Source organism: Solanum stenotomum, chromosome 1, assembly GCF_019186545.1.
Source record: "Solanum stenotomum isolate F172 chromosome 1, ASM1918654v1, whole genome shotgun sequence".
NCBI lineage: Eukaryota > Viridiplantae > Streptophyta > Magnoliopsida > Solanales > Solanaceae > Solanum > Solanum stenotomum.
The window spans coordinates 100406298-100423555 of NC_064282.1; the positions used below are offsets into that span (position 1 = coordinate 100406298).

At 35.3% G+C, this 17258-nt stretch overlaps 3 protein-coding genes across 3 annotated transcripts; 1 reads left to right on the forward strand and 2 right to left on the reverse strand.

Moving 5' to 3' along the window:
• Nucleotides 1-540: 540 nt before the first annotated feature.
• LOC125878309 (tabersonine-19-hydroxy-O-acetyltransferase-like) lies at nt 541-2062 on the forward strand. The gene has a single exon (XM_049559538.1). The coding sequence runs from the start codon at nt 541-543 to the stop codon at nt 1852-1854; it is 1314 nt and encodes a 437-aa protein (XP_049415495.1). The 3' UTR covers nt 1855-2062.
• A 554-nt stretch (nt 2063-2616) lies between these two features.
• On the reverse strand, nt 2617-11235 carry LOC125851627 (dihydroorotate dehydrogenase (quinone), mitochondrial). Its single transcript, XM_049531399.1, has 11 exons — nt 10804-11235; nt 9618-9700; nt 7183-7506; nt 6717-6969; nt 6050-6130; nt 5836-5943; nt 5710-5739; nt 4755-4892; nt 4183-4220; nt 3985-4084; nt 2617-2977 (listed from the first exon to the last, which is right to left on the reverse strand). Exons 1-11 carry the CDS (start codon nt 10954-10956, stop codon nt 2903-2905), a joined length of 1383 nt encoding a protein of 460 aa, XP_049387356.1. The 5' UTR covers nt 10957-11235; the 3' UTR covers nt 2617-2902.
• A 1598-nt stretch (nt 11236-12833) lies between these two features.
• Nucleotides 12834-16916, reverse strand: LOC125847038 (uncharacterized). The gene is made up of 3 exons (XM_049526749.1): nt 16227-16916; nt 14456-14951; nt 12834-13286 (listed from the first exon to the last, which is right to left on the reverse strand). Exons 1-3 carry the CDS (start codon nt 16861-16863, stop codon nt 13280-13282), a joined length of 1140 nt encoding a protein of 379 aa, XP_049382706.1. The 5' UTR covers nt 16864-16916; the 3' UTR covers nt 12834-13279.
• Nucleotides 16917-17258: the final 342 nt, after the last annotated feature.

The window sequence follows — 17258 nt, forward strand, 5'->3', positions numbered from 1 at the left end:
ATTACAAGTCTCATTTCATTACCTAACTATATAGTACATATATCTTTTGAGTGATTTGATAATATATAATCCTTTTTCACACTATTGGTATATCTAAGTCAAACACTCAAACTCAACTATACATACAAGTTTTTTTATTCTATCGTTATCTCCTTTTAATCCTGCTTTCAGTAGCGAAATCAAGATTTTCATTAAGAGGGTTCGAAAAATAAAAACGTAGTTTTTTGAACTCTTAAATCATTGAATCAACCTCTACTTGTGTATTTAGGAGATATAAAATCTATATACACACTAAAAACAAAAAGTATCTTACATATACAGTGTAACCTTTTGGCGAGGGAGTTCTGGTGAACACCCTCTCCCACTCCTAGATCTGCCTTTGCCTACTTTGATTACTTCATTTGAGCTAAGATCCAAAATGTATCAGTAAGGTCTGCGTATATTTTACCCTTCACAAACTCCACTATTACAGAGAGCTTTTTGTTGTTGTTGTTATATATAAAGCCATTGCCAACTTATTAGACAAAAATATCTCTGGCCATGGAGAAAAAAGTAGAGATAATATCACAAAATTTGATTAAACCTAAAGTTTGTCATATTGAATCCTTCAATTTTTCAGCTCTAGATCAACTTGCCCCCCTTCCTCACTACCCAATTTTTCTATACTATCCACATGATGATCAAGAATCAACCAACATATCAACAAAATCCCAACAACTAAAAAATTCATTATCCAAAATTCTATCTGATTTTTATCCCTTTGCTGGTAGATTAATCAATGAAAACACTTCAATAAGTTGCAATAATCATAATAATGATGATTTTGGTGTATTATTTATTGAAGCTTTTGCACATAACTATAACCTTCAAGAAGACATTCTTCTCTCAGGCATTAAAACAAACGCTTGTGGACACTTTGTCCCAACACTTGATTCACTATTGCAAACTCATTTGTTGATTGTTCAAGTCACATTCTTTGAATGTGGTGGCATGATTCTAGGTTGTTGGGTTTCTCATAAGTTATCCGACGCTACGTCTATTTCCACTTTCATCAATAACTGGGCATCTACTGCTCGAGGAGGAGCAATGGATGCCCAGTTATTACAGACCCCTGATTTTAAAACAGGGGTCAAAGTCTTCCCACCAACCCAAAAACCCCCTCCATCACCATTTACTAATCTTGTTGTTAATGAACAACAACTCGTTTCGAAGATCTTCTTGTTTGATGGACCTAGCATCGCGAATCTTAAGACTAAAGCTTTATCTAAGGATGTACCTAGCCCTACGCGTGTTGAAGCTGTGTCAGCTCTGATATGGAAATGTGTGACTGTCTCATCTAAAAGTAGTTCTGGTTCATCTTACTTATCACATGTAGTGAATGTTAGGAAAAGACTTGTACCTTCATTGCCTAGTGGGACTATTGGAAATTTTCTTGGCTTTTCATTGTGTACTAAAAGTGAGAGAGACATTAATGAGTTACCAAATATAGTGACTATAGTTAGAAAAAGTTTATTAGATTTTCCTTATAGTAAAAATGGCACAAAGAGTTTAAATTGGGATGTGGCTTTAGATCCCATAATTGAAAATTGGAAAATGATTGGAGATATTTTATCAAGAAGTAGTGATATTGAGTTGTATCATTTTACTAGTTGGTGTGGTGTGCCATTTTATAAAGCAAATTTTGGATGGGGGAAGCCAAAATGGATGAGTATTATGGAACTTAATTCCAAGAATATGATTTTGCTCATGGATTCTATAGATGGTGGGATAGAAGCTTGGATTTGTTTGGAAGCAACACATATGTTGGAATTTGAACAAAATCAAGATTTACTAGCTTTTGCCACCATTAAATAATCAATTATGTGTTGGTAGAGAGTGCTTCCCCTTTTATGGCGAACTCTTTTGGAATTGGTTAAGAATGAGCGCTACTATCCCTGTTCGGATTCAACCAGGTTTTATTGATCTTGAATTCTTGATCGTGTCCCCTTCCCAGCAGTACGTGGCGCGAATCTGGCTTAGTAGGGCAAAGAGTTTTGGAAATCAGATAGTTAAAACAACTTGTTTGGAGAATATTGTATTGTATTATGTTGTTAATTTACATACAATGTTTTTTTTTATTGTTACTTATTGTTAAATCGATCGACATGTAGAGATGAAAAGTCTATTTTAGGTAAGGATCTATTTGATGTGATCGCGTAATTGTATCTTTACTTATTTAGTAATCTTATTGTCTTTTACCTTATTATAATAGCACTACCCCATCTTTTATCCATCAAATTGCTGATGTGTGATATAAAGTAACGACTGTAAATGATATAATACATTAAAACGTTGTATTTATCAAATCCATACAATACAAATCACATTGTTATTCCTATTTTTCACGCTCTTGTTCCGTCTCAATACTTGTACTTTAGCCATAGGTGATATATGTGAATCAAAGATCAAGCTAATTTCCATTTATATTGTAGCAAAATCTTGTGTTTGCATTTGAAAATAAATTTTTCACTATCAGTGTACGATTTTAATAGAATCTATAGTTCGACCTTCACAAAGTAGGGAAGTTGTTTCTAATAGACCATCGGCTCAAAGGAAAGAAAGCTTAAAGAGAAACTATGAGCAAGAATTCACCATTACCTTTCACTTTGTATTTTGTGGATTCAACTCCATATCAAAGACAAATATCAACCAAAGATCCAAAATTTTGTTACTATGTTACATTAAGAAAAATATGAGTCACTTGCCACAAGTAAAACTTCTAAATTTTTGGAAGGCATCACAAATTATGTAGAAAATTGTATGAGGCAAAATGGGAAGGGACCAAATTTTTCATTTTATTAAGACTGCGGCAAAAATGTTGTCAGCCCCTCGAGCTCAAATGACTGGTTGACTACAGCGAAAACTATCTGCAGTCTGCTCCAACAGCTTCATGGACTGACTTGTAACCATCCTTTTCTAAGCAATGTGCGAGTTCAGCCTATAGAAAGAGACAGTGTTGCAATACGTGAGCAGAATATTTGTTAATCTACAAGTGAGAGTAGAAATAAAGAAAGTGATATCATTGCAAGAAGAGAGTAGAATATGTTTTCGTTTGCAGATGAGAGCAGGAAAAAATGTAACTAGGGTAGTGGAAGATTAAGCGGCTCGTATTTATAGCAGCAGTTTATCTCAAAAAGGATTAAAATTGGAGTTGAATGTGCACTTCCCTCAACAATCCTGAACTTCACAAAGTAAAATCAAACACAATCCTGTGCAAAATTTACAGCCATATCCGGTGAATCCATCAAGTATTAAGTTTAGTAGGGATAAAAGAGATTGTGCTATGCCAATTTCCAGGTTAAAGACACAACACTATGCAATGTAACTGGGTTAAGTGTCTGCAAAAGATACTACAGCACACGCACAAAAGCACCTGAAAAGAAGGGGGTAGGAACCACTTTAAACTCGAGTTTCTTGAGCTAATGGGACCTCAAAGCGGAAATTCAGACTTTAGATTGATTTACCTAATGCTTGATGCCATTCTAGTCTTATGAAATAGGGGATGGATTATCAGTCAGCTGTGTGGTTATATTTCACACACATGGTATATACTTATTACCTCATGCATGATATCAACATGGTATATACCTATTCCCTTATCCCTCTTCTACTGCTGGCACCATCGGCCCTCACAGCTTTGACCCAACCAAAAGAGTATAGAAAGGATCTCTCCTTCTTTACACCCTGTAGCTAATCATGATTCTATGAATAAACTTTTATGTCTACACTAGCTAAAAGAAAAACTAAAATGTCCCAACTTGAAAATCTGCCTCAATCCCATGAATGAGAGGCAAGAGAACTTTTGAAATGCATGTATGGATATCTGTTGGAATCAAGGTGTCATCCTGTACCATATTTCTTCTATACTTCGTGTTATTTATAGAAACTCTAACGAAAGAATATATGATAGATATTCAGAAATTATTGAGCATGACAAACCAATACCTTTATATTGGGGATAAGTGCGGGTCCTCCATATCCAAATGCTGTATAAAGCTGAACAAGAGTCGCACCAGCTCGAATTTTTTTGTAAGCATCCTCGCCACTGCAAGAAATGCAGATTTCAAGTATTCAAATATTTACCAGAATATCTAATGAAAGATGTTAATACTTGTTACAATCATGGATGAGGGAGTGGAGTACCTGCTAATACCTCCACAACCAATCAAAGGAATCCTTCCCTGTTAGAACAAACATATTGGGTTATCTGTTGCATCAAATAAAGAACAACGGAAGATATTCTTTTTGTCCTTACAAAATGAAAATGTTTGGCAACAGTGAGTTACAATCATATGCTGAGGATATGAATATAGCGAGAGACAGAAGTGGACAGAGCAATATGCAGATAGTTTCACCTCAAATAATCAGTAAAAGCATTATTCGAGGTTAAAGTTTGAGCAGCGGAAAAGTTAACAAAAAATATAAGAATACAATATATCATATTCAATAGAACAACAAATACTTGAAGTTGTACTCCATAGATAACAATTTTATGTAGTCAAAGTTAAAGGAATCTGTGTTATTTCTATAACAGGGAAAATTACAAAAGAAGATTGAAGAAAAGCTTTTTTTTTAAGGAGAACTTTGACATGGATATTTTTAAATACAGCAACAAGACACAGGGAGGACCAAAAGGAACCAATCCACCTGTTCCACTCCAATTTGATAACTAGCACTGTGCACATATTCCTGATACAATGGGGCAGTACACATACCTTAGTCAGAATGTACATCTCTTTCAGTATATTTGTTGACATATTAAAGAGTGGCTTCCCACTCAAGCCACCAGTCTCTTGAGCCACAGGGTTTTGACTTACTGAATCTGGTCTTTGGATTGTAGTATTTGATATAATCTACAAGCAAAGCATAGCATATAATGTTGATATTTTATGTTAAAAAATGAAATGTCTCGTGGAATGTAGAGGTCAAACATGAAAATAAGTAAAGCATAAAGCATGCCAACCGTATTTGTGCTCTCTGCGTTTTATTTCTGCTATCTTTTCTTTTGAGGAGTAAGGGTTGGGAGAGGGGAGGGAATGCTCCTACCCAAAATTATTTCTTCATGAATAGACACTTCGCATTTGAAACAATGAGAATAGCACAAGAAAATTAATAAGAAATGATTCACACAAAAACATTAATTCCTACTAGCTTAATGTTTCGCTTGACAGCTGAAGCAATCATGATGGCAAATGTAACTTGTTGGAGGAAGTTACAATATCTAGATAACAAAGCTTTGTTTCTTTCCTTTTTTGAGGCTAATACATCATTATTTCTTATAGCTGGGGATTGGCAACACCTTGGTGTCAATTTCATGAAAATCCTGATCCATTATCTATAGAAAAGCCAAGATTATAAAAGTTTTAAATCTGATTATAATAGTACAAGTGACCAGTTGCTCAGCTCTTAATAATTATTTGAGGATAAATTGAACAGTGAACCACAGAACCCCAAGCCCCAACATGGAATAAACTGTTGGTCACTATAAGCTCAACGTCACAAACCAAATAGCTTTCTCTTTCTGGATAGGTATAATCAGAAACCAATTAGATATTGTCACCATGAATCTCCCAACACCAAAGTGCTGCTCGAAATCCAACACTAAAGGGACTTACTTTAACTTATTAAAAAACGCAAAAAAGAATACTAAAAGTGTTCTTCAAACTGTACCAGTCCATCCACACGAAGTGCAAGAGCCACCTACAATAGTACAAAGAAAACAAGCTATAAGCCAATCAACAACTACTACACCTCAATCCCAAGCTAGTTTACATATGAGTAGAAATGCTTCCATACCGCTGCAATATCTTCGAGATCTTGTTTGGACAAATCTGGAGCAATTTTCACAAGTAAAGGCGGAGGTCCTTCCTCACCCCACTGCATTTCATCACGTGCTGCCTGAACCTAAATAAAGGTACAGAAAGAACTTAATCTAAGACTTGGTGATATGGTCTTAAATATAACCAGAGGTGAACTACAACGATGAAACAGAAAGGCATCAGGCAAAAACCTTCTTTACAAGATCCTTCAGTTGCTTTCTTCCCTGAAGTTGGCGTAGTCCAGGAGTATTTGGTGATGAGATATTAATTACCTAAAGCAGTAAAGGAGACGATGAATCAGTCTTATAAGCAATATTAGGGAGGATCCTCCAGAAGTTGGTAGAGGATGTCTCATTTCATCAAGAGAATTAACTTAGAGAAAAGTTACCCAATTGTTCTCAGACATTAAAAAACAATTACTATATTTTGTTTCCGCTTCTATCAAAAGACGAAATGGAATGTGACATTGCCAGAAACACCAGACGTAAAGTATCAGAAAATAAAACAAACACAGAAGAGCTTATGAAATTTTTAGTCTGTAATTCTTTCTTTGGAGTGTGTGGGAGGGTGGGGGTTCTTTTTACACCTTCCTATATTTGATGAATTAGTCTAAAGGGTGTTTAGCAAAAGAACAAGTGTCCTGGTCCTTCAGGCCGCAAACTGGGAGTCTAATACATATTTTTTTTCATTCTAGAAGATAATTAAATAAAAAACAAATTTATACACATTTGTAGAAACTAGATCACAAAAGCAAACAAGTCTACACACACACATAAAACAAAAAGAAATACCAAACAGGTGTAACCCAAGATCATGCAAATATCCAAGCAAAAGAAACATTTAATTTCAGACATCTACCAAGTAGTCAGCATACTGAGATAATGTATGAACTCCTTGTACATAATCTGCTGCAGCATCTTCACTTGTCTTGTTCTTTCCAAGGTTAACACCAAGAATACCAGGACCAGCTTTCCCTCCATGCTTGACTTCATCTCCTGCTGGAGATGAAGTACTAGATGTTTCCAACTTTCTCTTACCATGCTGAGCACCCAACCGTTTGGCAACAGCAACAATTCCTTCACTATTGAAGCCACACCTATTGATTAAAGCACTGCAAGCAATAAAAAGATTCTTACTTTTACAACTACCACAATCAGGCGATCTTCTTTTTATTTTTGATAAGCATCAAGCTTTTTAATTATTAAAGATATAGAAATGAACTTCACTGGGAAAACCACAAGAAAAGAAAAACAGTTCAAGATCAGAAAACATAATAGATGTTGATGGTGAGTTGGTGACAATCTGATTAGACATACATTCTTACCCTTCATTTGGCAACCTAAATATACGTGGTTTTGGGTTGCCTTCCTGTGGAATGGGAGTTACTGAGCCAACCTCAACAAAACCAAAACCTAATCCAAGCAAGCCTTCAACGGCCTCAGCATTCTTGTCAAAACCAGCAGCAAGACCAACAGGATTTGAGAACCTTCTTCCCCATACATCAAGGCCCAATATAGGAAGATCAGTCCTCTTCTCCCTTGGGACCCATCCTCGGGCAGCAGCAGAGACTGCCAGTCTGTGAGCAACCTCTGGATCTAGAAATGCAAAGAATGGATTTACAAGCTTTGTTGCTGAGAATAGCCAGCCACTGCACGTTTTTTGGAACATTAATGTTATTTTCACCCAAACTTTGTATAAACAGCAGTAGATATAGTTCAGCCAAAGGGAAAAAGGGAGAACACGAATTAGTTTATCTACTTAATTAGCCAAGAAGATGAAGAAGATTGTCAACAGAATCTCACAAATCAAACTGCAAATACAAATATGCCTTATATGTGTATGATGATCAAAAATCTTGTGTACCTATATAACATCCAACTCAAACCAACAAGCTCGTTGAAGCAGACCAATATCCTTGAACAATTCTACCGTTGGCAAGACTATCAATCTATTTGAAGAAGCCATCAAGAAAGCATAGGCAACCAATTACCTCTAATTTAAGGAAACAGCATTCTCAAACCCCAAATTTCACTGTTGATTATTTGGAAATGTAACGCATTGCTGAGCCTTCAAAAGAAGATGAAGAGCAGAACACAGCTACTTTGGTACTTATGTGGGTGCTTCAAAGAAAGAACAATAAAAGAGCTTTTGAAGGAGCAGAAAGTAAATTTATACAGTTGATGCCAGTCTTTTCATTTTAGGACAATTTCAAGGGTGACGTGTAACCATAGTAGAGAATCATATAATGCAGGTTCTGTCTTTTGTGTACCACTTTTATACAAGGTATTCACCCACATCAATAAATTCATTACATATCTAGTAAACAAATAAATACTCACAACTGAGCAATTTTATCACAGATGAACCACTTAAGGTAGCACCCCCACAAAACAACCACTCATATTCTGATAAATTCACTTTTAAGCCAACACATGTATGAAGCACCAACTAGCATCATTTTCTCTTTTCATCTCACGAGCAACTAGGGAAGCATTTTTTTATGAATTTTATAGATTGTGCCAACTTGTTTGGGAGTTGGGACTGAGGTGCAGTTGTCTATTTTGTTTATGTTTTTTTTTTATGAAGTAAGTGAGATTTCATTAAGGCATCCAGTAGATGCAAATATACAAAAGGGGTAGTCTATTTTGTTTATAGGTTGCTCTAACTCTTATAATGAAACAGACTGGGGGATGGCTTTTCTGTGTGGGGATCAGAGAACAAGATATAGACTAGATCCCTCAACATTTTCTGAATCATCCACATCTAATATCTACTAACACCTTGTTTGGATGGTTGTTACCCGTTGTATTGTAATGTTAGTTTAGATACAATGTTTGTTTTGATTGTTACTTAAATTTCATTGTATCATATTGTTTAATCCATCGTTAGGTAACGACGTAAAGTCTCATTTTGTGTAACGACCGATTTGGTGTGATCACATCGTTACCTTAATATTCTCTTCTTATTTTGACTTCATTAATAATCTTATTTTATCTTTTACCCTGCCTTTTCATAGTAGCTCTACCCCATACCCTACTTTTCTTGTAGGTTTATCATTCAAATTGTTGATATGTGACATTATATATCGACGGAGAACAATACAATCTATGCAAACATTGCATTCATTAAAACAATACAATACGATACAATACATTATGAAACAATACCTAACAACCATCCCAACAAAGTGTAAGGGTGTTTCTTCCCGTGAAACAATGTAAACTCATCCCCAACCCCAACCACACCCCTCTAGAAAAGCAAAGAGTTAAGAAGTCTTAACCCGAAAAAAAGAAGAAGATGCTGACAGCTTTACTATCTCCCTCCTCCTTTCCTGAGAACACATTATTGAGTTGATAAGCCAAAAATTATCTCTGAACAGGAATCCTACTACTCTTGGCCTTGGTTGAGTCTCATATCCAAATATGCTAAAGTCCAAACTCCAAAGAAGAACAGTAAGTTTCATGCATCCCTCCAAATATCATAATCCATATCGGAAGAATGTCTTAGAATGAAAAGTTGCAGGTACACTAAGATGTAAATGTACCGTATTCTTTTTCTCTTCTTGTGTGTGCTTCTGTGTTCATCCGACCAATGTGCCCAAAAACAAATTACACTGCATTACCATTTAATTTCCTTTGTTTGGTTCACTACAAAATTCATGAAAAGAAATCTATACAGAACATGTGCATTTATTTGTCTCTCAACTATTCTAAAACCAATGCTGTAAAAGTACATATCTCAAAGATTTAAATTCAGTACCAGAAGGTGGCTTCATCAACTGTACTTGCATAAGCTCCCCCAGCTATTAGTAGACCAATTGTGGCTCCTGTAAGCAACCTTCCCTACAGAGTTAACCAAGATACTGAAGTGAAATACAAGAAGCATGCAGAAGAAATTACTAACCCTTGTAAAATCGTAAGTAAATTAGAATACAGCTCCTGAACTCATAGGCGATTAGCATATACCACGTTCTAAAACTCAGGCCATCAGTATTCAAAATGGGGAAATCCCAGATGGAACTTCCAATATCCTCGAGAAAAAGGGTAAAAGTTTTTTTTATAAATGATTTACTTCATTTACTTGACATGGTTACGCTAATCAAATCCATTGATAAATTCATGTGAATGTTTCAGGAATGAAAAAAGGAAAAGGAAATAAGATACACTCAAAATGATTCAATATCCCCAACTTAGATTGATAAAAAGAGAAATTAAATACTTCTTCATGTCCCATTTTTATGCCATTGGAAGTTACTTCTTTTTCTTAACTGCATGATTTATCCTAGTGAGTCCAAATTCTTGTGCCAACATCCAACCTTTTTTTATGATAAGTCACTTGAAATCCAACCATATCCCAATCAAATACAAACTTTGGCAATTTGTATCTCTATTTCAACCATAAAGATTCTCTGCAGAACTTTGTTTAATAACTATGCTGTCCAGGACAACTTGCACACACCTTGACTAATTCCACGGGGTACCAACTACCTCGTACAAATAAAATACCTGGTAACTCTATCCTATACTTCTCAGCAAGAAAATTCCTCTATTATTAAACTAGTACTCTACGAAAATAAAAATTCTCTATAGAACTTCTTTTTGTAACTATGATATCAGGGATAGTTCGCACGCACCTCGACCAACTCCTACCTCGTACCAATACAAGTACCCAGTAACTCTATCTTATACTTCTCAGCAAGAAAACTCCAGTATTATTAAATTACTACTCTAAGAAAATAAAGGTTCCTATAGAACTTATTTTATACAGGATAGCTTGCACCCACCTCGACTATTCCTACCACATACAAATACAGGTACCAAGTAACTCTATCATATACTTCTCACCAAGAAAAAACCTCTATTATTAAACTAGTACTCTTAAGTTAACAAAACTAAAGATACAAAACTATAAAACCAAATAGAAAAAAACATAAGAAAGAAAGTACCTTTTTTGAAGAATGAGGAACCTTAGGTAGTGGAGGAGTTGGAGGAACATTAGCTGAAGACGCGCAATAATGTCTAGGAGGAGCAGAGCTTGGTTTTATTAGCTTACGATACAAGCTTTCTCTAATAAATGCAAATCCAACCCTTTGTTTCATTTTCTTTAACAAATTGAAAAAACCAAATCTTTACTAACCAAACACTTCAAACTTTACAACCCCAAATGCTCAAAAAAATTCAAGAAGATTTGTAGAGATACAGCCAACTGATGACAATATGATTCAAATGACTGAAAAGGGTATCTGGGGTAGCAGAGTATGAGTGAAAATGGGTGTAGTGGGGTTGGGATGGGGGTTGGGGGTGGGGGGTAAAGGTTTGTTCTTGAAAAGGAAGATGAGAGGTTTTAGCACAGATGAAAGGGGGAAGAGAAAAACCCTTTTCTTGATTTTATTAGGCTTTGGTATATATGCCTTTTTGGAAAAGTTATCAAAAAAATTATGCTTTAATTTCTTTTACACTTCCTTTTTTTAAAAAAATAAAATAAATTGTTGTAATTGACTTCTTAAATTAAAAGTTTTAAATGTGATAGGTACTTTTGAGGGTATTAGAATTTTGTGTGACCTAATATAGGTAAGATTCGATTCACATATATTAATGTTTGTATTAAGGTAGATTGTTTATGTCATATTTCTTGAAGTGTGGTCTTTTCTTGAATCTTGTATGAATGCGGGATACTTTGTTAGATTGTTCTTCTTTTAGAATTTGTGTGATGCACAAATAATATTTGGATGAATTAGTTATATCAAATTATAATTATTTGGATCAATTGTCATATTGTTTCTCTATACAATATTTATCCGACAATAAGAAAAAATCGCGCTATTAAACCGAACGAATTATATGATTATCAAATAACTATTTGCAGAATTTCAAAATATCAAATTCAAGTTGCTTATTGTTACAGAACTTATTCACTCTTTTATTTTCATAATAAATGGAGTGATATTCTCAATTTTGTCGCAAATTGAAGGCCAAAAATAAAGATTTTTTTATGTTTGTAAATAGTCTCTTGTTTTTTGGATAATTGTGGTGTTCAAGTTCGTTTGCACGCACTTCAATTAATTTTACAATATGTCACATTCCGTCAGCGTTAAGTATTAGTTAACTCTATCCATTATAGCTTAAACACAAAATGAAGAGAAATCACATGATATTTTTCTTTCATTTGTTTGATTTACTAATCTCTTTATTTTACAAAGATAGCTTGTGAAACATACTGTCTACTTGCTGTCAAAGGTCTTTCTTCGAAATTATCTAAACAGGTCAATCCTCCCATCTCGTTTGTTTTAGCAACTTATCCTAAAGTCTCCTCGCTAAAAGCTTCCGGCCGACGACAAAGGAAGCAGCCCGTCTGCTATGGCTGGACGACTTTTTTCTTTCACAATAAGACCTGAACGATTATCCCTACCTTTGGTAACTTACGAATTCAGACAAAGAAAATACAATTTCATACGTGAGTTTTCTCCTTTAAGATTAATTAATTACTGTAACACAAAGTATGGTTTTTCCTAGAGAAACAAAAATGAGATATCTTCTTGTCCTACAAGCTTATGTTGTTTTTAAAGTGTCCAATAAATAAGATGAGAATCGTAATTAATTTTTTTCCCTAGCAATCAAAACAAATTATGAAGTTGATATAATATTATATTTTAAAGTAATGCAATGAAATGTTTTACTCGAAAAAAAAATATGATATGAACTTTTTTCTATACCACAAGATGGCTTCAAAAATATTTTAGAGATGCCAATAAATAAGAACATAAAGACAATAGCAACTCCATTTGTTTCAATTTATTTATCTAATTTTGACTTGAATAATTTAAAAAGGCATAAAAGACTTTTAGATCCTATGTTCTTAAATTGAAGACATATATAAAATATATCAAAATGTCTTTTAATCTTGTGGTTTTAAATGTCACTTAAAGAGACCAAAAAAGGAAAAAAGATATTTTTTTAAATAGACTAAAAAGAAGAGTAAAACAAAAACGGAGACCATTATACTTCCCCAGGAAAAGGAATTTCATGGTATTTGTCACAACTCACAAGGATTGCAGAGACATATTTGTCAAAAGTTTAGACTACCACTCTGCAACTGGAGTAATTATACATATTGCCATGAAATTATCTTCAAGATCACTTTTATAACAACAATATTCAAAATCTAGACAATAAGCTGGTGGAAGGTAGTATAGGTATCCGGTAGAATAGTCAAGGTACGGGCAAGCTGACCCAGACATCACTGTTATCAAAACGAAAACTGCCGTTGAATAAAAGGCTGATACATTAGAAGCATCAAATTGTGTAGATGTTCGCTGCCAAAATATTAGAATGTAATGTTTCCTCCATCACTATATAGCTGCTGATAAATAGGAAGCTTATATATGAATGACCCCTGACTCGGAAAAAAGACCGACAATCACATCATTGCCTGGATGAAAGAGCAAAGAAAATTAAGCTTCAGATTCGCAGAGATGCCAAAGAATCATATAATAAGCCCGAAATCATATAATGACTTGTGAAATTGCAAGATATACAGATGAGAAAGTAAAAGGTTCATTTATTGTTAGTATGATAAATTAAAAGATACCAATGCATCTCATCGATCTAGTCGTTATCTTTAGAGTGATGCTCCCACAATGTACCAAGATAAACTACCATGTTAACGACATCCAAGATAGAGTGGTAAGAGGACTCTGGGGAAACCTGGTGCATGATTGAGAACGTAAAAAATAATGGATCAAGAATTAAAGAAGATACTAAAAAGGGAGAATAACAGGCATCTAGATTTAAATGTGCCCCACGCAAACTGTACTCAGATGTTGGAAGAACTTGTATCAAGGGGATGCTAGATCTGCACTTTCTGATATTGGTAAAACAAGTCAAAATGGAGAGACCCTGCAGGAGACGAGTCATGTTTTGGGATTTGGTGGTCAATTGCAACAAGCTAATAACCTGAGATTTGTGAAGTACACCCAATCGGGGATACACAGGAAGTAGAACCATGATGTGTTGTAACAATTATCTTCATAGTATCTTATACTAGTTATGATGGGCTTCTAAACTTTCAAACACTTGAGACCAAAATTCTTACAGCTTGCATAATTTAACAGATGCCCAAAAAATTAAGCCATTTATACCTCTTCGTAAATTTATTTTGAAGTAGTACAAAGGTTAAATTCGAACCCTATACTACCTGAAATTACTCGATTTTGCATTCCGTCATACTCTTGGCCCATTCATAACCTTATCATTGTCTCATTGTTGTCCATGCCATCAACAAAGTTCCAGCGTAGAGTGGGTTGACTCCACGTATCAAAATTCTTTGAGGAAACAGGCCCAAATTCACGCTTCAACTTTTGACTATGGTTTAAAATTACATACTCCAAGTACTAACAAGTATCAGTAAGTCGGGACAAGATGGTAAAGGGTAAAACTTACCTCTAGTTGGTTAAGGTTTCATGATGCAAAACTAAAATTCTAACTAATCCCCAGAAAAGGGATGAGTTTAAAGACTAGCAAAGCCATAAGGAACTGAAATACTTCTATAACCAATATATTTATAAAGCTTAGAGAAAAAGGTGAAAATAAGATGCATACCATTGGATAATGGAGCCAAAAAGGAAATGCTGCATGATAGGAACCTTCTGCAGAACTTCAATCTTGTACATCTTAAGTAAGCCACTGTTTACCTTGTTCCAATTGGGTACACCACTAATGTCATCTAACATGGGTGAGTGCTCTGCAAACACTCCCTTCTTCACCTTCATTATGAACACAATACATGAGAGATAAAGATATTCATTTGCAAAGTTCTCCAAGATATCTTTGTTATGAATAGATTTTGGTTTCATGTACTTGTGATCAATCAACTGAGATGACCCAAATATAAAAGGTAAGAAGTGGTAGTCATCTAGTCCCCAAACCCCATGGGACCCAGCAGGCTCTAGGCAATAGGTTACTTGCAACTTCCTCATCAAATCCAAGTAGTTGACAAAAACCCTTGACACCAGAGCTTGATAGTCCTCTTCTTTCACAACTCCTAATCTTGCTAAACAATACAACCATGCTGCAAAATTTGTCTCATGTCCGGTACCTATATAACAGACGTGATTAGTTCTAGGAATTAATATTAATTTGTTCTAGGAAGGCCAGTTATAGAACACCAACAGTCATGTGCACTTAAAGGTTCTAAAGGGATAGTTAAAACGTATAAAATAGTTCTATAGCATAATCCAGCAAAGTAAGAGCTCAAATCAAAGGAGCAGAAAATTCCTTAAAGTAGATTGAAAAGTACAGTCATTTTCATGTAACTTTTTATATCATTGGTGTATCAAGAAAAGGAAACAGATGCTGAAGATAGGCTACTATGTTGTTCTCCATCAAAACTGAATTTAAATCAGCACAAGAAGAAAACAAATGTTGTCATGCTCAATCACTAAACATAAGCACAAAATGCAAATGTGCCTATGAACAGGGGCAGACACACTAATTTTTTCCAGAGGGGGAAAAAGTTTTAGAAATGATTTATTTTTTACCCTCTTAGCATTATTAAAACTTGTTACATATTTGTTGAGCATCTTTACATCCACCAACACTATCTCATAGGAAGATGAGGTGAACACTGTGAAATGATTGCTAAGGGCAGACATATCAACAATTCAACTGAGATATTTATAGCAACATAATATTCAACACTTCATGTATTATGATTCTTTTAATAACTATATTATGTATTATGATAAATATATAACACATGTTTTGTTTCTTATGAAGTAAATTTTATTAAACTGGTTGAACTCCCGTATACAGGATTGTTATATTACACACCATTATACAATCCGACAAGAAAAAAGCTACGGAAGAGCATCAGTCTGAGATGAATGTATCATATATTTCTAACATCTATGTTGCTCGGACTCTTCAAAATGTCAACCGGTGCGTGTCGGATTCGCCAAAAGTAGTGTATTTTTGGAGAATCCGACACGGGTGCGGCATCAAAAGTGAAGAGTCGGTGCAACTTAGACTAACATTAACATTTTATGTTAGAACCACATCTTAGCATTAATTACATTTCCTCCAACTAGTACACAACTGAACTCATTTCTCAACTCTGGAGCAGTAATAGTAGTACTCAACCATAATCAAGTACTCATTCTCCAATCGTTTTACAAGAAAAGTTTCCGCAACTCTAATTACTCTAAGAAAAACAACAAAACTCCAACAACTTAACGTCAGTTAATCGCACATAGTTAACACTGCCTATGTGACCTTCTGCAGAGGATTTTCATAGCTGAGCTCAACTAATTCGCGATTGAGGCTAATTGATTGATAACAGCACAATAAACGAAACTAAAACCAAAAAGCATACCATAATCAATTCTGCTGGAGTTGCCAAAGCTATCAGTAAAGTAAGGAACAAGCTCAACAGTAGCCGAGAGAAGATCCGGAGGCAGAAACTGAAGCAAGAATGACTCAGCATCACAACTCATACGTTCATGCCACGTCCGGTACGCCAAGTTCCCATATCGAGACGATTGTGGTGCTAAAGGGATCTCATCCACGTAGACACTTAGGGTTTCAAGCACAGAAACAATGGCTAACACTACAGGCGACTCATGGCAAGGATCTGAGAGTTTATGTGAACGAATAGACTCCGATAGTAAAACCACGAACCCGAGGAAGTTCTGGCAAGTGGGAGATGATTGAAACTGAACGATGTCGTCTTGGTTGTGGATTTTCTTCACCGGAGTTTGGAAATAGTAAGGAGGAGTTAACGGAACGACTCTCTGTGATTGAGGAACTGGTGTTCGCATGATGATTTCTCTGTTATTGGCTGGTGGAAGGTTGACGGCTGGAGCACGGATGGGGATGTAGTTGGGGTTAGGATCAGGAGGCGGTGATGGGAACGCGGTGGGTCCACCGCAGTTGACGCAGGCTCCGCCGGCGCCGCCGTCGTGGTGGTGGTGGAAGGCGGTGGACTGTGGTGGGTTGTGATGGGGTTCCATTTCTGTAACACTGGAAAAGAACGAATTTTAAATTATGCTGAAAAAGGAAGAATGAAGAGAAAGGTAAAGGTAAGGGGAATATTTCATGTTCTTTTTTATTTTCTAAGAAAAAGAAATATAATTTTTTTTATTGGAATATCTTTTAGATATTTTAAACTATTAATTATTATAACTTATAATTTTAAAATATAAAAGGTGGTAAATGCAAGAGTGTGGTGATCGTAGTAGCCCCTCAGACATGCTCTTTGTACAAGCAAGTAAAGAGTTAATGAGGATAGTGACCACAAGCGTCGCTTATACGTTCGACATGCAGTTAGCTTAAAACATGTTTTCATCACGTGGTCGAATTCGCGCACCTCTATGAAACAACCTATTATCACTTTAGATAGGAGCAA

Excerpts from the sequence above, each read along its gene's own strand:
- LOC125878309 (XM_049559538.1), top strand. The coding sequence starts at position 541 with ATGGAGAAAAAAGTAGAGATAATATCACAAAATTTGATTAAACCTAAA.
- LOC125851627 (XM_049531399.1), bottom strand. The coding sequence starts at position 10,956 with ATGAAACAAAGGGTTGGATTTGCATTTATTAGAGAAAGCTTGTATCGT. Across the intron at positions 9,701-10,803 it reads TTCCTCATTCTTCAAAAAAG|GGAAGGTTGCTTACAGGAGC; the intron begins GTACTTTCTTTC and ends TTAACTCTGTAG. Across the intron at positions 7,507-9,617 it reads GTTGATGAAGCCACCTTCTG|TGGCTGGCTATTCTCAGCAA; the intron begins GTACTGAATTTA and ends AAAAACGTGCAG.
- LOC125847038 (XM_049526749.1), bottom strand. The coding sequence starts at position 16,863 with ATGGAACCCCATCACAACCCACCACAGTCCACCGCCTTCCACCACCAC. Across the intron at positions 14,952-16,226 it reads CTCCAGCAGAATTGATTATG|GTACCGGACATGAGACAAAT; the intron begins GTATGCTTTTTG and ends TCTGTTATATAG.